At 43.1% G+C, this 22,696-nt stretch overlaps 1 protein-coding gene across 1 annotated transcript in view; it reads right to left on the bottom strand.

The window, feature by feature from the left end:
- LOC102404511 (putative tetratricopeptide repeat protein 41) overlaps positions 1 to 22,696 on the bottom strand; it is a 79,533-nt gene that overhangs the window by 36,751 nt on the left and 20,086 nt on the right. The window contains 5 exon segments of the mRNA XM_025283615.2: positions 1,195 to 1,334; positions 10,318 to 10,496; positions 11,574 to 11,772; positions 17,226 to 17,465; positions 20,437 to 20,878. Of these exon segments, the coding sequence (XP_025139400.2) occupies positions 1,195 to 1,334; positions 10,318 to 10,496; positions 11,574 to 11,772; positions 17,226 to 17,465; positions 20,437 to 20,878 (1,200 nt within the window).

The raw sequence follows: 22,696 nt of genomic DNA, 5'->3' as shown, positions 1-22,696 counted from the left end.
AAAATTTGGTGCAGGGGGAATTCCATAATCATAAGATATCAGAGAGTCACTGGACTCTACTCTGTCAAAATGCAAGAGAGGTCGAGATAGCTCAAATCAAATGCATTATCTGTAGCCTAGGCCTCGGTTACTTTTTAACCCATGGAAGGTAATAAAAAGACCTTAAGACCTCATTATGTGCACACATTGTGAGAAGTGCTTTGTGCACCTGCTTACTTCACCCTGTTAACAGCTCAGGAGACAGATCTCAGAACCCTCAACAATGAAGAACTCTGAGTCAGAGGTTCACATTCTTGCCAAAGTTGCACAGCATTAAGTGCCAAAGCACTTTAAATTTGGGTCAGTCTGTAAATAGCCCAGGCTCCTGCACTACTCCAATGCTACCTTCTAAGGACACAAAGTATTGCAAATTCAAGTTAGCTCATTGATTCATTTGTCACATTTACTAAGCACTGAAGAGGTTGTAATACAGCATGGAAGATAAATAAGCACGGCCTCTGCAATAAAGGGGCTTGCAGATCTAGAGTCTTACGCATCTCTTTAGATGGAATTCCTTTTAGAAAGATGTGTGTTGATGGGACACAGATAGACCTTTATGAGAAGGTGAAGGCCTTTGTTTTCAAGCAAAAATAGCTTTGTCTTGGGTTATACTACCCTTGGTCCAAAAACTACTACAATTGGTAAATAGTTTTTAAAGGGCCATTAAATGTCATCCTAAGAACAGTTATAGTTTTATGTTATGAGTGAAAGTTTCATTGTATTCAACAAGCCCAAAAGTTTCTATTTTGGGAAATGTAAATCAATAATAGGAACAAGATAATCAACCTTCCCCAACATCTTTCTGAAAAGTATAACCAACTCTTTAACCAGTATTTTATTAGTTTATTTCAATCCACTACTCACTTCACCCCTTGTTTTTTTACATTCCTCTTCTCCAAAATGACACCTATGGGTATTCATTCATTCAATCGTACCTCCCATCTATTTATTGCTTGTCATCACTAATACACAGTTTGGGGCACAGATTAAAATCAAAGATTCCTCACTGATCGACATAAGTAATGATTATTTATTATTCATTACTTCCTCTCTTTGTGGATGAAATTGTAAGTGAACAAAGGTAAATGATACCTGAAAATATCTAACATAAATTGAATAACAATAGAGGATTTTAAAAATTATTTCCCAATTTACCTGCAGTAACATGTTCTCAATGCTCAAGAATAACTCTTCCGCTTCACTGGTCTTGCCCAGAAGCTTCAGAAATCTTGCAATAAAGAATATTAATCGGCATTTGTCAGCAGCAGTAACCTTAAAAAGCCTGCATTCCAACACTAGAGTAGAAAGAAAAGTCAATAATCCTAAAGCATATTTGGAGAGGAACAAAGAATGCCTATCATTTAATCTTGATAAAAGAGTTAAACATTAAATACTTATCTCTATTTCACTGTTTTTCTCTCAAAGGATCAGCACACCTGCTTTTATTAATATTAAAGTTTACATATATTACCGAGTATCTTAAACTACCGCATGAAAAATAAGTCAAGGCCTTTGACTAACTTCCACAAGTAAAATCTGAAAACCAAGGAGTCAAAAAAGAGTATTTCTATAGCTCAATCCATACGTTGTTGCCATTTGTATTTGGGAGTGATTTTCGGGCAATAAATAAAAGGCATTTAAATTTCTTACACAATTCTGCCCTCTGTTGCAAATGTCTTGAATTACTGGCTTTAGCAGAAAGAACAAAATGCTAGAAGAACAAAATAGGGAACATACGTGTGTGTGTGCATGTGTGCGTGTGTGTATGTGTGTGCGCGCACGTGCACACGCGTGTGCTCATGCACAGTTACACCTTATCATGTGCTTCAGTCGTGTCTAACCCTTTTGTGACCTCATGGACTGTAGGCCACCAGGCTCCTCTGTCCATAGAACTTTCCAGGCAAGAATACTGGTGGGTTGCCATTTCCTATTCCACACCTTATCATATACAAATGAAAAAAATACAGAATTTTTGAATTTGAAGACTCACATACATGGTAGCACAGAGTCATCATTTTCAGAAATTCTCTTTCCAAACATTCCAGTATCTAAATGCTACATTTGTCCATTTGTTACATTTCAAACTGTTGTGCCTAATGTGTCTGGAACAAATAAATTCTTTTTTGCAAACAGACAGATCTTTTATTAAACAGTCAATGGATAGTACACTCCAAAGACCTGGGATGGGCCAACCCCAAAGGCTAAAATAAATATATTCTTATTCCTCATCTGTTTCTCTGGACAGACTGTTGGCCACCCAGACCTTGGGTATCCTCTTGCTTTCTTTCTGCCAACTTTTTGGTGGATCCTCATTCATGCACAGAATAAATGTTCTGTGAGCATCAACATGTCAGGCAGCATTCCAGGCTCTGAACACCAAGCAAAGCAAACAAGGGTGTAGGCCTCAGCATCAGGTGGCCTCCAGGAGCCTCTGAACCACAGCTCTGGTACCTCAGGCTGGGGAGCAAAACTAAACAGAGCCAGGGGAGAAAGAGCGCTGAGGGCCGGAGTCCAAGACGCCTGTCTGCAGTGGTTATCTGAGCAAAGTGGCCTGAGGTGGGTAAGAGAACTGAGGGGTTCAGCTAAGTGATGGGGGAACCCTAAGAACCAGAAGTACTGCTCAGAGCAGACAGAAAAGGGCAGTGTGGGGGCTTCCCTGGTGATTTGCTGCTGCTGCTAAGTCGCTTCAGTCTTAGCGGACTCTTAGCGGACACGTCTATGGGGACTCGTGCCGTCCCCATAGATGGCAGCCCACCAGGCTCCTCCATCCATGGGATTTTCCAGGCAAGAGTACTGGAGTGGGGTGCCATTGCCTTCTCCAATGCATGAAAGTGAAAAGTGAAAGTGAAGTCGCTCAGTCGTGTCCAACTCTTAGCGACCCCATGGACTGCAGACTTCCAGGCTCCTCCGTCCATGGGATTTTCCAGGCAAGAGTACTGGAGTTGGGTGCCATTGCCTTTTCCGTCCCTGGTGATTTACTCAGTGGTAAAGAATCCGCCTGCCAATGCAGCAGACATAGGTCTGATCTCTGATCCGGGAAAATCCCACACGTCATGGAGCAACTAAGCCTGGGTGCCACAACTACCGGGCCTGTGCTCTACAGCCTGTGCTCTGCAGCAAGAGAAGCCGCCTCAAGGAGAAGCCATGCAGTGCAACTAGAGTGTAGCCCCTGCTCACCAAAACTAGAGCAAAGCTGTGCAGCAAGGACCCAGCACAGTCAATAAAAAAAGAAAATTATAAATCACCTGCCTCCATCCACTAAAATAAGACCTTTTAAAGGGGAAAAAAATGAAAGAGTAGTGTGGACACAACTCAGGGATGAGATCCTGCCCACAAGTGGGCCTCTTACACACTCCAGGGAGCTACTGAGTCCAGGTTCCCGTCAAGAGCTCGGGTTGGGAAGGATGCTGTCCATCACTAAGGGACTATTCAGCATCTCCATCGTGCTTGGTGCTATTCCAGGCACTAGAGATACAGCAGTGAACAGGAGAGAGGAGAGCCCTACTCTCCAGGAGCTTCTATTCCAGCAGCTGAAAGGGTGAGAGTCAGGGGAGAGGGGAACAGAGATCCAGGATTAAAAGAGGAAACAAGGCAAACTCTGGCAGCTGTGATAGTTCTGCCAAGAATTCAAACACGCTAACATAACTGAGAATGACCACGTACAACGTTCAACTCGAAGGCCATCCTGAGACGGTGACGCTGCGGCTGAGATCTAAAGAACCAGAAAGAACCGGCACTACAATGAGTGGGAGGAACAGTCCTGGCAGAGGGAACAGCTGATGCCAAGGCCCAAAGGCAGAATGTACCTGAAGGACAGAAAGAAGGCCAAGGAGGCTGGCATCCTGAGGCCAAGGGGAAGAATCATACAAAAGGATGCTACCCAGGCACACGGGGGCCAGGCTGTACCAGGCAATGTAGGCTAAAGTGAGATGTTTAGATTTTAGTATAAGTTCAACAACAGGCCAATGGAATTTTCCTAATCTGCAATGTGACATGATCTGGTTTACGTTCCTAAAAACTCATCTTGACGACTATGCAGACAATTGATTTTGTAGGAACAGCAGTGAAAGTAGGGATGGAGGGTTGGGAGGTCAAAGGGGAGGGGATGTAGGTATATAAATAGCTGATTCTCATCACTGCAGAGACTGACAACATTATAAAGCAATTATACTCCAATAAAAAAAACAAAAAATGGAAGTAGGAAGACCAGTTAGGAGGCTGTTACAACAGGCCAAGGGAGAGGTGATAGTGACCAAGGCTCACTAGAGTGATCCCATTGTAGACCTGAGGTTAACATGACCCCTCTAACTTCAACATCATCCTGAGAGTCCCAGCTAGTGCAATAAGATAGGAAAAGGAAATAAAAGATATATACATTCAGTTCAGTTCAGTTGCTCAGTTGTGTCCGACTTTGTGACCCCATGAATTACAGCACGCCAGGCCTCCCTGTCCATCACCAACTCCCGGAGTTCACTCAAACTCATGTCCATCGAGTTGGTGATGCCATCCAGCCATCTCATCCTCTGTCGTCCCCTTCTCCTGCCCCCAATCCCTCCCAGAATTAGAGTCTTTTCCAATGAGTCAACTCTTCACATGAGGTGGCCAAAGTATTGGAGTTTCAGCTTTAGCATCAGTCCTTCCAAAGAACACCCAGGACTGATCTCCTTTAGAATGGACTGGTTGGATCTCCTTGCAGTCCAAGGGACTCTCAAGAGTCTTCTCCAACACCACAGTTCAAAAGCATCAATTCTTCAGTGCTCAGCTTTCTTCACAGTCCAAATCTCACATCCATACTTAGTTGTTATTTAAAAAAAACTTCTGGAACTAGAAAGCAATTATAGCAAGGTTATAGGATACATGGTGAATATTCAAAAGTCATTGCTCTCTTATGAAACAGCAATGAACAACGGGAATTAGACATTTAAAACATAATAGCACACCAAAAATTAAGTACTTAGGTATAAATCTAACAAAATATATATATGATCTATATGCATAATACTACTAAATTCTGATCAAAGATATTAAAGAAAATCTAAATAAATAGATGCGGCTTCCCTAATAGCTCAGTTGGTAAAGAATCCGCCTGCAATGCAGGAGACTCCAGTTTGATTCCTGGGTTGGGACGATCCCCTGGAGAAGGGAAAAAGCAACTCACTCCAGTATTCTGGCCTGGAGAACTCCCTGGACGGTATAGTCCGTGGAGTCACGAAGAGTTGGACAGGACTAAGCAACTTTCACTTTCATTTGGACTTCCCTGGTGGCTCAGACAGTAAAGCGTCTGCCTGCAATGCAGGAGACCCAGGTTCGATCCCTGGGTTGGGAAGATCCCCTGGAGAAGGAAATAGCAATCCACTCCAGTACTCTTGCCCAGAAAATCCCATGGACAGAGGAGCCTGGTAGGCTATAGTCCACGGGGTTGCAAAGAGCCAGACACGACTGGGCGAAAAATAGATATACCATGTTGATGGATTGGCATACTCAACACTGTTAAGATATTTGACCAATAGATTCAATGCAATCCCATTAAAAATCTTCTATAGATGTCCAACCAACTTTTGACAAAGTAGCAGAAACAATTCAATAGAGATAATCAACAAATGGTGCTGGAAAAATTGAACATCCATGTGTAAAAAGAAATTAATCTAGACACAGACATTACACTTTTCACAAAAAATTACTCAAAATGGATAACAGACCTAAATATAAAATGAAATATTAGAAAACATTTAGAAGGAAATGCTGAAGAAAGGCTATGTGACCTCGAATTTGGTGATGACTTTAAACACAACATCAAAAGCACAATTCATGAAAAAACATTGTTAGACTTCATTAAAATTTAAAACTTCTTCTCTGTGAAAAGTACTATTAAGAGACTGAAAAAACAAGCCACATATTTGTGGATAAAATATATGTTTTAATAAAATATATATCTGATAAAAGATTTCTATACAAAATATACAAAAAACTCAAACTCAACAATAAGACATGTAAAGATGTTCAACATTGTCATCAGGTAATTGCAAATTAAAACAACAATGGAAAGTATCACCACATACTTATTAGAATGTCTAAAATTTAAAAATTGACATACCAAATACTAGCAAGGATACAGAAAAACAGAAACTCATGCATTGCTAGTGAGTCTGGCAGTTTCTTACAAAGGTAAACACAGTCTTATCATGCAATCCAGCAATCATGTTTCTAGGTATTTACTCAACTGATTTAAAAACTTGCATGCAAATGTTTATAGCAAATGTTTGTCCTTCAATAAGTGAACAGGCAAACCGTGGTACATTTGTACCCTGGAATATTATTCAGCATTAAAAAGAAATGAAGTGTCAAGCCATGAAAGGAAACTTAAATGCATATTCGAATCACAATTGTGAATAGGATTCCTGACAGCTTAGAGAAAGGCAGTAGTGGTACAGGTGGACATGTCTGAGAAACATTTAAGAAGTAAAAATTGCCAGGACTCAATAATAAAATGCATTTGGGGAGAGGAAAAGGAGAGATAAGTGTCAAGGATTACTCCCATGTGGTAAACTGAGAGACAGCCCCTGGAACAGATCCTGTTTTGGAGAGACGTTCATGAGTTCAGTTTTAGATGTGTTGGGTTTGAGGAGCTTTGAAGGCATCAGCCAAGTGGAATTAAGTAGGTAGCTGGATAGATGGATTTGGGACTCAGAGGATAAGTGTAGCTGGGCAAGTAAATCTGTGAGTCACATGCATATGGACAATCACGAAAGCCATGGACACAGATAATATTCCTACGGTGAAAATAACAATGAGAGGAAAAGAGCTTTAAGGAATTCTAACAGTTGGGAGCCAGGAAGAAGAGGAGGAACTAACAAAAGAAACAGAAAAGCTGCAGCCAGAGAGATGCAAGATGGACCAGGGGATATATTACCAATAAAACCAAGACCAGAATGTTTACTAGAGGAGGGCCAGGTCAAAAGTATCCACTGATGCTAACAAGTAAGTCAGACAAGGACTGAAAACATTCTTTGGATGATCTATTCATGATTTTCCGTATTTTTATTGAAGTGTTCATCATTTTCTTATTGATTTTAAAAGCATTTTTACATATTAGAAACATTAATCCTTTGCCTGTTGTATATGTTACAAATATTTTTCCCAGTTAGCACTTATAGTTGTGTTTCTGCTTTCCTCAGAGTTGATTTGTGTTATTTTACACATAGAAACTTCATGTGTTTATGTTGGCAGATTTATCAATTATCTTCTCTTTCATGAGTTACCCTTTTGCTTTCTTGCTTAGACTCATCTACATTTTCTTATAGTGTATAGTTTTCTTAATATAAAACCTCACTTTCTTATATTTAATTCTAATCCTCCTAGAGTTTATTTTGGTGCAATATTTCAGATAACAACTTTTTACCAGATAGTGTATCATTATCACAGCACTATTTATTCCATAATCCATCTAATTTGAAAAGCTTCTATCATTTACTATATTTTTTACATCTGCAACTGAATCTGAGCTTTCTATTTTGTTCCACTGAGCTATTTTTGCTCCCAGTAGTATTTTAAAAACTATTATTGCTTCATAATATGTTTAAATAACTTGACATTCAAATTGCCCTCATTATTTTAAGCTCTTATTCTTGTATATTTTTTCTCCAAAAACTGTGGAATCATTTTGAAAATTCAGAAATGACTTCATCCCATTGGGATTTTAGATAAAATCATCTTATGTCGATATGCCTGAGTCAGGAAGATCCCCTGGAGGAGGAAATGGCCATTCCAGTATTCTTGCCTGGAAAATCCCAAGGATAGAGGAGCATGGTGGGCTACAGTCCACGGGGTCGCAGAGTCAGACATGACTGAGCGCGCGTACACTCACACATCTTATGTCTATAAACCAATTGGGGAAGAATTGATAGCTTTATAACACTGAGTTGTCCTATCCTAGAATATGGTATATCTCCCTACAAACTGAAATCTTATTTTCTGTAATTCTGAAGTTGTTTATAAAAATAAAGATTTGCAGATTTCTTATTAAATTTATTCTTAGATATCTCATATTTTCTATGGCCATAGCAAATTGTATCTTTTATACTTTAAATTTTTCCATAGAGCTATTTTGGCCCACAAAATATTTAGAAATTCTGAAGGTATCAAGGTCAAAGCTTCACACATTAGTCATGACAAGCTGATGTTCTCCCATTTACTACAAACTTCTGACAAGATCCAGTAATGTAATGCATTTACCCTTTGCCCTAAAACCCGCCCCTTAAATTTAAAAACATATGACTCTCCTCAACCCTACCACAGCCACCACCTGGAGGGCATCCAGCCATCTAGTGGTCAAGATGGAGCCAGGCTGGGACTCTTCCTTCTGCCGTGTCTTCCTGCCTTTGGCACTGTCCAAAAATGTGACGGCAGCCAGAAACGGGTTTTCTTTACTTTGATGTGACTCAGGACTCCAGCCAAAACCGAAAGTATCATGTCAAAGGGAACCTATAAAAACTGACCTCACTATAAAAGTTGTCTTTTTGAGTCAAAGACCTCTCTTCCGGCCCATCAATCAGAGATGCAGCTTTCCCAGCCAGCGCGCTGGGTACCGTAGCGCGACCAGGAAGCATCAGCCAAGAAGCGAGTCCCAAACTCAGGACTGCACATCGTTCCACCAACCCAAGAAATCAGGTGTCTTGTTCTCATCGGAGCCACCAGGGGGAGCCAAACCACACGAGAGGGAGGGATAAGGAAGAAGCCGGGCCGGCGCTCATTAATGGACCAACAGCCTGGTGGAGGCAGGAGAGATGTCTTCACCTCCCAATCAAACTAAAGTCGCTGGGCACTCTTAGAAAACGCTCACTTTTTAAGGAAACTACCAGAGGCAAGTCGGGGTCAAAAGTATAAGTAGCCTATTTACCTTCCACATGGAGGATGAGTGGATCAGACAAATTTCAAAATTATATAAATCATACATGGTCATAAGAATAAAATCTAGATGTCTAAGGACAAAAGAAGATAGAGTATCGCCCCAATCCTGGTGGCTCAGGGGTAAGGATTCCACCTGCAATGCAGGAGCTGCAGGTTTGATCCTTGGGTTGGGAAGATTCCCTAGAGGAGGGCATGGCAACCCACTCCAGTATTCTTGCCTGGAGAATCCCATCCACTGAGGAGCCTGGCAGGCTACAGTCCATGGGGTCACACAGAGTCAGACATGGCCAAAGCGATTTAGCAGGCACGCACGCAACTCCCCAATCCATTCCTAGCTATCCGAGACTTACCTCACCCTGTCTAAGGCTCGGTTCCCTTAACTTCAAGAAAAATATTAATAGTATTATAAAGGTCTTATGAGAATTAAAATAATACATACAGTATATTAAACTTATAGCCTGGCATATGAGAAATGCTCAAAATTCGTTCTTATGATCACTAGATGATAAACCCCACAGGGTTTTTTAGAGCAGGGATTCGTTCTTTTGAACCCATTCTGAACTCGTTTGCCTTGTTCGCTGCTATGTCAGCAGCGCCCTGTGAGTCCATGTCCCAGGGAAGGCACACAGTTACTATTTGCTGAAAGCATGGATGAAGGTTATTACTGTTTAATAAGCCAGGAAATAAAGGATGAGAGAGAGTGAGAGAGAGAGACAAGAGGGGCCTACTGTGGAGAGCAAAATAAAAAAAAAAGAAGAAAATTAACCAAAGTGTTGTCTAAACCCAAGTCAATAGACAGAAAGTCAAAGAAGAACTGTCCCAGTGTGGACTGAGGCCACACTTGACAGCAATTGCATGTTTCCAGCACTGAGTGATGGACAGATTAGTGGTAACATCAGTAGACAGAGGAACTACAGAATAGAGGGCAAGCTTGAAGCAGATCAATTTGAAACAGTTTAGGCTTTGCATCTCTTTAATTTGCACTGGTCATTCAGGAAAGCCATTGGTCAAGCAACAAAATTATTAGCAGCTCTCGGGAAAGGGGGCATGGACCCTGATACTACAAAAGGTCACAACTCCAAACACAGATAAGAAAGGAAGGTGTCAGGGGTGTGGCTGAAGCCATGAGAAAGTAGAGAGAAAGAACACGACTAATGCTTGGAGAAATAGCCACCACAAGACGACAAAGAGGAGCCATTTCAAATTTCATACTAACTCTGCCTATCTTCAGAACTGTGGGTTTAAGTGGTGGGCAGAAGGGCTCCGAGGTCTGGTGAGTTGGTCAGAATGATGTGTGAATACAGAACAGTAACCCTGGGCCACACTACAGCCCAGCAGAACGGACCCTGGAGACATTGGTGCTCACTGTACCTGAGAGCGTACATCTCTTCTTCATTTTCTGGCACTGATCTGCTTTGATCTTGGCCGCTGTGAGCAAATAGGCTTCAGTAGCATCATATCCCATTTCTGATAACACATTCCAGTAGTGGATGAGGTGCAGCCTTGTCCAGAAGCTCGGGCTTTGGGTCTTTGTTATAAAGTCGGTGATGCTTGTAACACAACGTATTAGTGGAGGTTGTTTTAGTATTTCATGCCTTCAAGGCAGCTGTTCTGTTTACCACATCCCATTAGCCTCTCTGTAAACTTCTTCGCTAATGTGACTTTAGTAGGTCACCAGATAAACCAGCTGAAGCCAATGCCAGTCCTCTGGCCCCTCCTCAGGCCAGGCTCCCTGAATCTGCCAGCAGAGCCAGCCCCTCCCTCTTCTGAGCTCACCTAGGTCTGTGTGAAGCATTCCCACCATGGATAGCAATTCTCTGGCTCCACACCTTCCCTTCTAGAAGGAGAGCCATAGCTCCTTCACTCCTGAATTCCCAGGGCCTGGAACAGCCTGGGAGACAGCAGGGGTCAGTGAGAGATGTCTGCTGAATGAATGTGCAAGGGGGACAAGGAGAAAGGGGAGGGACGGAAGGAAGTGGGGTGGAGGGGAAGAGAAGGAAAGAAACAAGGGAAGGAGGCAGAAGGGCCCAGCAGGAGAGCACAGTCTAGGCTTCATCCTTGCTCAACTCCAGGTCCTCCTCTCCTCGGAAGCCTCTTAACTTTGAGGGGAATCCAGGGAAGTTGAGAGAGGAAAAGAACCCTCTGCAGATGGGGCAACCCCAGGGATCCATAGGCCATAGAAGTAGATCAAATGATGGTCCCATCTGAATGAATGAACTGGTGTTGAATGAATATATACGAATGGGTGTGTCTTGCTCGAGGGCATTATGGTACCTTGGTGCTGCTACTGCTGCTAAGTCATTTCAGTTGTGTCTGACTCTGTGCGACCCCATAGACAGCAGCCCACCAGGCTCCCCCATCCCTGAGATTCTCCAGGCAACAGTACTGGAGTGGGGTGCCATTTCCCTCTCCAATGCATGAAAGTGAAAAGTGAACGTGAAGTCGCTCAGTCATGTCCGACTCTTCGCGACCCCATGGACTGCAGCCCACCAGGCTCCTCTGCCCAGGGGTTTTCCAGGCAAGAGTACTGGAGTGGGGTGCCATTGCCTTCTCCGTACCTCAGTGCAGGGCTTAGCAAAAGGAAGAGCGAAATCTGCCAAATGTAACATCAAAACAACGCGACTCACCTGGGACTTGAGAGGAAGCTGCTCAGATCCTCCCAGCAGCCGCTCATCTTCAAGTGCCAGGGAAGCTCCTGATACACTCTCCAGAAATCAGTTTGCCTTTGGAAGTATTTGACCAAAATTCGGTGGAAATGTGTTTTCTTGTGATTCGTTGGGTCCTGGAAGCTATATGGACTGCTCTCTCTGACGGGAGTGATGACACCTATTCACAAATCAGTTACAGAGTCACTCTGCTGTACCGCAGAAATTAACAATTATTTATGAAGTAAACCAACTATACTTCAATTTTTTTAACAAAATATAAATCAGTTACAGTAGAATGCATCTGACTTTTTAAGACTGTGAAAACACTATAGCAAACTGGTAACAGTTCGGTGGCCATATTCAGACAAAAAAAGTCAAAGTATCTGGGGAAAAAAAAAAACTGAAACATCACAAATGTATACTCTTATAAGGCAATTAAGAGTTTACCAAAGAATTAGTTACAGCTATGATCACTGACCTAGCTTTTGAGAAACTCTGTGAGCATGTTGACTTTTCATGTTGAGTCTTCCCCCTCCCCCAAGGAAATATTTGTAACCTACTTTGCAGTTTTAAATGTATACCATGGTTACTGCTTAAATAAGCACTTTGAAATATTAGAGGGCATGCATTTTTGGAGAAGTTAATCTCCTGCCTGCAGCTCACATAGGGCAAGGGGTAGCCAAGCAAATTAATTGCAAATTGGATGTTTGAGTCAAGATTATGATACTGAGTTTCCAAAGAGAAAGGGTTCCAATAGATCATACCCCCCATAAACAAGCTTCTCAAAAACAAAAGGGTTTTGTTTAGTTCAGTCTTGGTGATATATAGCCTTGAAAACTGAAGCAGAAGTATTTTTAATTTTCTGCTTGACACTTTTTCTTGCAAGATAAATGAGACACACAGCTGGACGACACACCAAGCCCAGCTCTTCAGAAGAAATGTAACCAAAAAAAGAAGCCCATTGTTCAAGTTATCATCCTGCATTTCTTGTGAAATGAATCCTAGGTCTTCTACCCACTTGGAGAGATGCCATGCTAGCTGGTCTAAAATGTGCTGATGTGCCTAGATGGCATGTGTGATGCTTAAAAGACCCCTGGAAGACGACTCCCCTCCCGCACAGGGTGTGGAGAAGGCATTTTTGTGGGTAGGAAATCGGGAAAGTGGCGTGGAGAATGAGAGAAAATGAAAACTAGGACAAATGCCACCCTGAGTCCAATATTTTGAGTGTTAAACGCAATGTGTAAAGTGCACAAAATGTTTTCCTATCAAACATTGCATTTAATGTTACTCTTTTACAGAATAATCTCTTAAGGAGGATGTGGAAACCCCTGTGCTGGTGAATTTTACATGTTCACTGACAGGGCGAGGGGGAGTCCAGATAGCTGGTGAAACTTTATCTCTGGGTTTGTACTGTGAGGGTGTTTCTGGAAGAGATTAGCGTTTGAATCAGTAGACTGAATAAAAAAGATGGCCAGTCTTCACACCAAAGCAACTGGGATACGGGCCTGCACAATTTGCTCTCTCTAGAATATCTCCTGCCCTCAGATCTCAGCAGTCCTGGTTCTCAGACCTTCATTCTCTGACTGGGACTTATACCACTGACTCCCCTGGTTCTCAGGCCTTTGGACTTGGACTCTAACTGTATGTACCAGGGGCTTTCCTGGGCCTCTAGCTTGTAGATGGCAGATAACAGGACTTCTCAGCCTCCATAATAGCATGAGCCAAGCCTTCCTAACAAATCTCTTTCTATAACTCTATCTGTCTACTGTTGGTGCTGTTGGAGAGCCCTGGCTAGGGACTTCCCTCATGGTTCAGTGGTTAAGACTCTGTGCTTCCACTCCAGGGCACACAGAATCGGTCCATGGTCAGGGAATGAAGATCCCGAATGCTGTGAAGCATGGCAAAAAAAAAAAAAGAGAGAGAGACAACCCTTCCTAATACAGTTCCCATATAATAAACAAAACCTTTTTGAAATCAGAGAGACCAAGTGGCTTGTCCCTGGTCAGCACATGATCTGGGTGAAATAAAATTCATATTTTATGGCAAGACAAGGAAAATTTAAACATAAAAGTTCTCTACCCTCAGGCCTTCTCTCTCCCTGCTCTGTGCATAGTGTGTCTGCATTATGCACCGACCAGACCTCCCCCATCGGCAGGAAAACCTGCTCAACATTCTCCTGGCATCAACAAGACAGTTCCTTAAAAGATAACATTCCTTCTTGATCTTGTAAAGGGGTCACATGGCCCACCACAATGGTGCTTAGATATGGATTATGTAAACTGTCAATAATATGTCTTTTGATACCACTCCAATATTCTTGCCTGGAGAATCCCACAGACAGAGGAGCCTGATGGGCTATAGTCCATAGGGTCACAAAGAGTTGGACACGGCTGAAGCAACTTAGCACAGCACCCATTTACGCATATATGCGGAATCTAGAAAAATGGTACGGATGAACCTGTTTGCAGGGTAGGAAGAGAGATACAGATGTATAGAGCAGACATGTAGACACAGAGCGGGAAGTGGATGGTGGGACGAATTGGGAGAGTAGCACTGACATGTTAATATTACAGTCATGCTTGTGCTCAGTCGCTCAGTTGTGCCCAATTCTTTGTGACCCTATCAACTGAAGCCCGCCAGGTTCCTCTGTCCATGAGACTTTACAGATGAGAATACTAGAGTGGATTGGCGTTTACTCCTCCAGAGGATCTGCCTGACCCAAGGATTGAACCCACATCTCCTCCGTCTCCAGCATTGGCAGGTGGATTTTTCTACAACTGAGCCACTTGGGAAGCCCATCCTGGGAAGCCCATATACACATTACCATGTGTAAAATAGATAGCTAGTGGGAAGCTGCTATACAGCACAGGGAGCTCAGCTCAGTGCTCTGTGATGACCGAGAGAGGTGGGATGGGGGTGGGTGGGAGGGAAGTTCAAGAGGGAGGGGATATATGTATGTGTATAGCTGATTCATTTTGTTATACAGCAGTTCAGTCATGCCCGACTCTTTATGGCCCCATGGACTGCAGCACAACAGGCTTCCCTCTCCTTCACCATCTCCTTGAGCTTGCTCAAACTCATGTCCAATAAGTTGGTGATGCCATCCAACCATCTCATCCTCTGACATCCCCTTCTCCTCTTGCCTTCAACCTTTTCCAGCATCAGGGTCTTTTCCAATGAGTCACTTCCTCCCATCAAGTGGCCAAAATATTGGAGCTTCAGATTGTAAAGAAATTATACTCTAATAAAAAAATACATTATTTGATGTATAGCACTCTGTTTCAAAAAACTTATATAACCGTGCCTGGTGATGGACTGGGAAGTCTGGTGTGCTGCAGTCCACGGGGTCACAGAGTCGGATACGACTGAGTGACTGAACTGAACTGAACAGGTGGAACAGTTCTCAGAGTCTTCTGAGATGCTCTTTCCAGGTTTTAATCCTCAAATTTGACTTGAATAAAATTTTTCAATTCTTTCTTAGATCGACAGATTAATTTTTCATTGACACTTCTAAATATAGAAGGATTCAAACCTTCTGACTTAATGTTAGTGCTCTTCCAATTACATGTGGGATGTGAGGAATGGCTTGACCATGGGATCATCTGTGTTACAAAGTTCAGTGTAGTTCTCATAGACAGACTAACTGGCTGACACTTACATTGTCTCTTACGCCCTGTGCCTCCCAGGTGGCACAGTGGTAAACAATCCGCCTGCCAATTCAGGTGACCCAAGAGACACAGGTTTGACTGCTGGGTCCAGAAGATCCCCTGGAGAAGGAAATGGCAACCCATTCCAGTATTCTTGCCCATAAAATCCCATGGACAGAGGAGCCTGGTGGGCTGTATAGTTCATGCGTTCACAAAGAGTCAGACACGGCTGAGGCTAGATTTCACTGTGTGGATGAACATCCCCCCAATTCTCAGTGGCTTAAAAGAGCAAAGGTTAATCATGTCCACCGCATGTTGGCTGGGACCCCAAATCCAGGTGGATCTCCTCACCGCAGGATGGATGGAGCAGTCGCTATCTTGAACATGGCCAGTCAGCACTCACAACTCATGGGCAGAATTAGCCACAAGCACCACCCAATAAGAGGCAGAGTATTAATTTCAAATAAAAGCAGCCTGCAGATATGTGTGCCTAAGAGACCAGTTTGCCTCAAAATGACTGACATGACATCTGGACAAAAGACGTTAAAACGTAGCCCTTCACCAAAATATCACAGCAGACAAATGCTGTAGCCCCAGGCTTTGGGATATTTTTCATCCTTTAGGAATGGGCTTGCTTCTTATGCCAAGGCTGCATGGAAGTGAATTATTGCAACTACAATTCCTGGTGCTTCTAACAAAAACTAGTATTCACAGCCTGATTCGGAAGCAAGAAAACTTGCAGTTCTAACCACAGTGAATAGTGCCAGCAGGGCTTTATTTTGGGGCTCACGTTACAGAGGAGTACAGCAAGAACCCACAATTTTACCAGTAACACCATGCCCCTTCAGTCCCTAGACCTCCAAGAATGTTACTGTTCGTGGTCAGATGGAGAGACTGAGAGCCTTGTAAACCATCATAAAACGGAGTGAACAGAAGAGCTGACACTACATCCGAGAACATCCTCATTCCCCACCCTGCTCTTCTCTGCCTTATGTAACTTAAGAGATGGTGGGAATGATGTCAATGTGGGAGGGGAAAAATAAAAAGGATTCATGTGGGCTTTTCGAAAAAAAAAAAAAGTAAAAGAGAACACAGTAAACTGAAAAGGAAATTTAAGCTTAGAATCTTGCCAGAGGCTGTCATTTAAAGGGTTTTAAAGTCCTGAGACGTGAGGTCCCCTGTGTGAGCGATGCTCAGAGTGCTCTGACTCGAGGTAAGGTTCTGTGACTGCTGTTTCTCCGATTCAGATCTGCAGTTCTTTTCAGGAGGGGATAAGAATTTGATTTCAGAACAAAGGCAGAGACTGCTAATTCCACCCCAAATCCATTTCCCTCATCTTTCTTAGTGACAGAGTCCCACTTTGGTTGAGGGGAGCAATACACCCAGTTGAAACCTCTATCCCCAAATTCTCTTGTAACTGTGTGCTGTGCTTAGTCGCTCAGTTGTGTCCGACTCTTTGCGACCCCATGTAACTAGCTATGGCCAAATGATGAACTCCCGGGTCAAAGAGACTTAAGTGAAAATGTTGGTGGAAAACTTCTAGGAAAACTCCTTAAAAGGAAACGCAAGCCCTTCTCCCACACCAGCCCCTGTCCTTCCTATTGTTTGAAATATGATGGCTGGAGCTCCAGCAGCCATACTATTTCCAGTAGTCATGAACATGAGGTAACCTTGAGAATGTAAACCAGTGTAACAGATCAGGGACAGGGAAGGAGCTGGGCTCCAGATGACTCTGAAGAGCCAAGAGCATAGGCTTGGACTGCTGACCTCCAGAAGTCTTTCAAATGAGAGACTAAACCCTGGTATATTAAGCCATTGAAATCATGTCTCGGTTACAGCCACATACAAATCTTCATTTATACAACCATTTTAATGCATATTTATAGACTCATTTCTACTCAAGAAATCCCAGCTATAACTTTCCCTTGGATGCAACTCTCTCCTCCCCTTAGCCAGCAGGTATCTGCACAGATTCAAGCCTTACCCAGCAGCTTGTGTTCCACAGCGCTTCGCAGGGACTGGTGCCGGAAGTACAGGAGGCCGTTGGGCTTCTCCTGGAGCCAGTGTCTGGTGGCATTGCGGAAGGCAGCCCAGTGCAACGTGGTCACTTTGTACTGCCCCTTGTAGCCCAGCATGTCCAAAAGCTGGTATATCTCGTCTTCGGCCAGCCCACAATGCGAGATGCTCAACAGACACAGGGTGTCAGACACCCAGCCGTCCAACCCTGTGCAGACAACACACTGACAATGGTGACAAAGGAGGGCTCACACATGCCAGGCATCATTCTACATGTTGCGTGTGATCAGCCAACTCACTTCTTTCCATCACCCTCCAGGTGGATACTATAACCACCCCGTCTTACAAATAAGAAAAATGAAGCACAGAGAGGTTAAGTAACTTACCCCATGTCACACAGAAACCAGTGCAGAACTGGGATTTGAATGCAGACGGTATGGCTACAGAATCCATGTTCTTGACCATTAAATTATTACCTACATTGTCACAATGAATCCATCCGTGTCAGCTACGGTTACTAACTGGCAAGCTTGCCAGTTCTGACACTTAGCATTTCCCCTGAGCAGTCTTTATTTAAAGATTTCCAACATCATATTTGCATGTACAGGTATGAGAGGCTTTTCTGTCTGGCTGCTGCCTACTGCACATTCATACACACCATACAAGCCAGCCACCTGTTACTCACCTGACCCTCTAGATGTTTCCACTGTAGTAGGATCTCCCACTGGATCAACCAACTCTAAAGAGATCCTTAAGACCACAGAGAGAAATGAGAGCAAGGTCTACCATTCGAAAAGGATTTCTTATGCTAGGACTGGGGAATGAGGCCCCAGATGCCTGCATCCTTTCAGCAGAGGCAGTTGTTCAGACTGATGTGCACAAGCTTCCTCTGAGGTTTGCCCCAGTTCAAATAAGCTCGCCCAGACCTGTGGTTGAACTCTGTGGGCCTGAGTCAGGGTCAGCAGACGCACTGGGAGGAGGAAAACTGCCTATAAAAGGAGCAGTCCCTATGGGGTGGGGGGTGGGGAGGACCCGGGCTTTCCTGCACAATCCTGGAGACATGGGTCTACCCAAGGGGTAGCTGTGGGCAGTTTTGTCTGGATGATTCTTCCTGGGGTACAGAGACCTTGTTTTCACCTCTGTGTGGGTCAGGGAGGGCACACTAAACTTGAAGTTAACTTTCTCTGCAGAAATGCAAGCTCTAGAGCAAAAAAAAAGGGGGGGGTGGGGTCGGGATAATATGCTGGAGCAACAAACAATGTGCCTTTCATTCCCAGCATCTTCTGCTTCTCTCTCAGAGCTCCACCTCCCCATCCCTGCTCCATTCTAATTCACTTAAAAGACAGCTGTCACAGCAGAAATGAAGAGAGAAAAACTCAAGTTTCAAGAGACTTTTGAGGCTCACAATAGAGCCCATGGCTTGTGAGAATAAACTTGGGTTTTTGAAAGCCTGATTGTTGAATATTGAACCACAGATTCCTGGCCAACTCTTGGAATAATTTTTTTTTTTTTTAACCACAAAGAGCCTCAGACAATTACAGGAAGATGTAAAGAGGACATTTTTTTCCCACCTAGGAAGAAAAGAGATTTTGATGAATTCAAAAAAGTGTTAAAAAAGAGACAGATCACCTATTCCATTTATCTAGATGATCTCTCTGCCTCTCTTTTAACACCTTCCTGAGTTCAGCAAAATTTGCAAAACAGACACACAGTCATAGAGAACAAATGTGTGGATGCCAACAGGGAAAGGGAGGTAGGTGGGAGGAATTGGGAGTTTGGTATTGACATAAATACATTATTGATACTATGTATATATAGATGACTAATGAGAACCTACTGTTTGGCACAGGGAACTCAGTGCTCTGTGGTGACCTGAATGGGAAGAAAGTCCAAAAGGGAGAGAATATATGTATGGCTGATTCGTTTTGTTGTACAGTAGAAACTATCACAACATTGTAAAGCAACTATACTCCAGTAAAAATTGATTTAAAAAAGAAAGAGAGAGAGAGAAGAAAGCAATAAATTTGCCCAAGTGGGTTTCTGAACAGGGGCCAGAGCCCTCCTTGTGAAGAAAATCAGCTTGGAGCAGAGACAGACCAGCCTCTGGATGCATCTGAGACCGGATGAGAGGGAGGACCTGAGCTTCCAAAAGCTCTACAGATTTCCCAGTGCCATGGGAAGAAGTGGGGAGGAGAAATGGCTGTGGGGACACCGGGGGAGACCTACAGGCCCCAGACCTCTGAGTGGCGCAGTGCGCGGCCACATTCTCTGTCGGGCACGTAGATACCCACAAGACTGGAGGCTCAAGCAGAGGGAAGGAGTGAGCCGACGATGCCCATGAGGATGAGGGCACATGGCAGCAGATGGTGGCATAGGTGGAACCGCCCCGGAGCAGATGGGAACACAGGCATCCCCGAGGATGCCAAAAACAGGGCACGTCAGTGTCGATGGGCCATCTGGAGCCACGACCACCTCAGTGGAAGACAGCGGGGACAGGTGACAACCAAGGTCACCCAGCACTAAGGCCTTCAGATCTGAGCTCACCCCAGCGGGGTCACGGCAAGGACACAAACCCTCACACGGCTGAAAAAATCCTGAATCGACTGAAAATACACTAAACGGATGAGCTTAACCAGAATTAACCTAGTTTCTGCCATCAGTGGGACTGTAGGCTCAAAAGAGAGATTAAATTGAATCATAGAAATCATAAAGGCTCATTTCTTAGACCTCTGAGAAATGTGACTAAAATCTATGCTTAATGTATTTCCCCTTATGATCAACACACAGAGCTCCCTGGGTGGGGCTGCCAGATTTAGCAAATAAAAATATAGAGCCTCTAGCTAAATCTGAATTCAGGTAAACAATAAATCCATTTTTGGCATAAGTATATTCCAAGCAATATTTGGGATATACTTATATACAAGATTATTTGTTACTTATCTGTAGTTTAAATAATTTTTAGTATATTTCCCATGCAATATCTGGGATATACTAAAAGATTATTTGTTGTTTATCTGAAATTCAAATTAAACTGGGCAAACTGTACTTTCTCTGACAATCCTCTCCCTCAACCTTCCTCCCTGGAGACAAAGGCAGGTGTGGGGTGGGGGTGGGGAGGTGGGGAGAGATCTTCCTCCCTGTGGACTCAGACCAGGTGGTTAATACTGCTTTATGCCTACCTTCTCCTGAAGCCACAGTGTCAGAATTTGCCTTTTTTTGTTTCAAAGTCCAACTATAGTCTTCAACCCAGCGTTTCAGAATCAATGCCCAGAGCTCCTGAATCGAGGCCACCCCCAAGTACTCCTTCAGGCACTGGAACTCGTTTCGGTAGATTCTGCACTCTTGGTATTCATTTGCCAGGATTGTGAGCTTTAAAGGACTCAGGTTTGTTTTTTTCCTCAAGCTGTATCTGCTCTGTCGGAAGGGGTCTCTATTGGTAAAAGAGAGATACTCTCTAAAGATGTGTAGTTGGGCTTCTTTGTCCACTGCGCTGACGAGCTCCACTGTCCTCACGTCAGGGCGGGCACACAGCGACTTGTAGGACAGGCTGGAGGAGACGGTGCTCACGATCAACTTGCAGTGAGGAGACAGCGAGCCTGGCAGCCAGGAGATATCTTTCACCTGATGAAAAGAGTCAAAGATGGTTGAAAACTTCACAACTTTAAAACTACTTTGCTGGTGTAGGTGGTGGATAAAAAGGAACCCTCCTATGCTGGAGGAACCCCTCTCCACTATGGAGAATAATATGGAGGTTCTTTAAAAATCGAAAAATAGAGCTACCACATGATCCTGCCCCCCCACTACTGAGCATATATCTAGAGAAAAACATAATTCAAAAAGATATACGCCCCCCAGTGTTCACAGCAGCACTGTTTACAATAGCCAAGACATGGAAGCAACCTAAAGTCCATCAACAAATACAAGGATAAAGAAGATGTGGTACATATGTACAATGGGATATTAGTCACTCACAGAAAGAGTGAAAAAAAGTTATTTGCAGCAACATGGATGGACCTAGAGACTGTCATACTAAGTGAAGTAAATCAGAAAGAAAAAGAAACAAAATATGATATCACTAATAACTGGAATTTTAAAAAAGATACAAATAAACTGATTTATAAAACAGAAACAGACAAGATATAGAAAATAAACTTATAGTTACAAGGAGGAAGGAGGGAGGGATAAATTAGGAGTTTGGGATTAAAATATACACACTACTACATATAAAATGGATAACTAACAAGGACCTACTGTATAGCACAGGGAACTATACTCAATATCTTGTAATAACCTAGAATGGAAGAGGATGCAAAAAGGAATATACATATATATGTATAACTGAATCACTTTGTTGTACACCTGAAACTAACAGTAAATCAACTATATTTCAATTTTTTTTAAATTTTTAATAGATTCAGTAGAATATAGTAAGAAAGTATAGGATAAGGATTGAGGTTCCAGTTATTAACAGTAACTTGGATAGCAAGCAATATGGTGCTAAGACAATACCAATTCACGCTCCATATTGACAGATTCACCTCTCCATTAGGGATTTGACAGTACAAATGCAGACTCTGAAAAGAGGCTCCTACAAGTAAGTATTTTAACAAAATCATAGACTTCTGAAGAATGCCTACAGTGATGGCCAGAGTGCAAACTGAAACATTCAACTGAAAAAGAAGTTACTATCTTGTACTGAAGAACTGTCACTTCGGGTAGCAATACTATCATAAATTCAATGGTTTCATTTTGGAATAAAAGAAACACCTAATAAAATCTTTCTGGATTCCTTTAACAAACAGCCTTTCCCATCCCTCTTTGCCTAATAATAGCAACTCTCATATCCTGACTGCTTACTCTGAGCCAGGCACTGTGTTGAGTGTGGACCAACTGGTTACTTACATTTTTAAAATTTTCTGTATCTTACGTTGTTTCCACATCTCTCGGGGGAACTTACAGATCCAGGAAAATTGCTCCTCCCAAGGCCAGCCAATTCCTGGGAGCGGTGGGCAGCTTGCATGAAACATACCTTCTGTGTGCAGACAAGCCAACCCATGACCACACCCCGACCCACCTTCTTATTCAACTTTCGCTCATCAAGCCAGTACTTCCTCTGCCCTAAATCATCCAAGGGTCAGGTGGCAGACAGTGAGGGGAAACCCCTATGCCCCAAAGTCCACTAGAATTATTCAAACTAGCAATCCAAGACTGTGTCCTCTGCCCTGCCTTGCCTTTCCCATGAAAACCCCCAAAGTATTTTGTTGTATATTCTGATCTGCCTTATCTATACTGATTTTTCCATATATCAAATCCCATTGATTGGTTGCTATCTTTAGTTTTTCTTCTGTTTGAAGGAATACTGGATCAATGGCAGCTCTAATGCTTTTTAGTGTCAGTCACTGCTTTGGCCCCTGGCTCCTGTCTTCTGCCTTCTGACAC

Source organism: Bubalus bubalis, chromosome 4 (assembly GCF_019923935.1).
Source record: "Bubalus bubalis isolate 160015118507 breed Murrah chromosome 4, NDDB_SH_1, whole genome shotgun sequence".
In the NCBI taxonomy this organism is placed as follows: Eukaryota; Metazoa; Chordata; class Mammalia; order Artiodactyla; family Bovidae; genus Bubalus; species Bubalus bubalis.
Note: the sequence above shows the minus strand (reverse complement) of the source record. Positions and strands in the feature narration are given on the sequence as shown.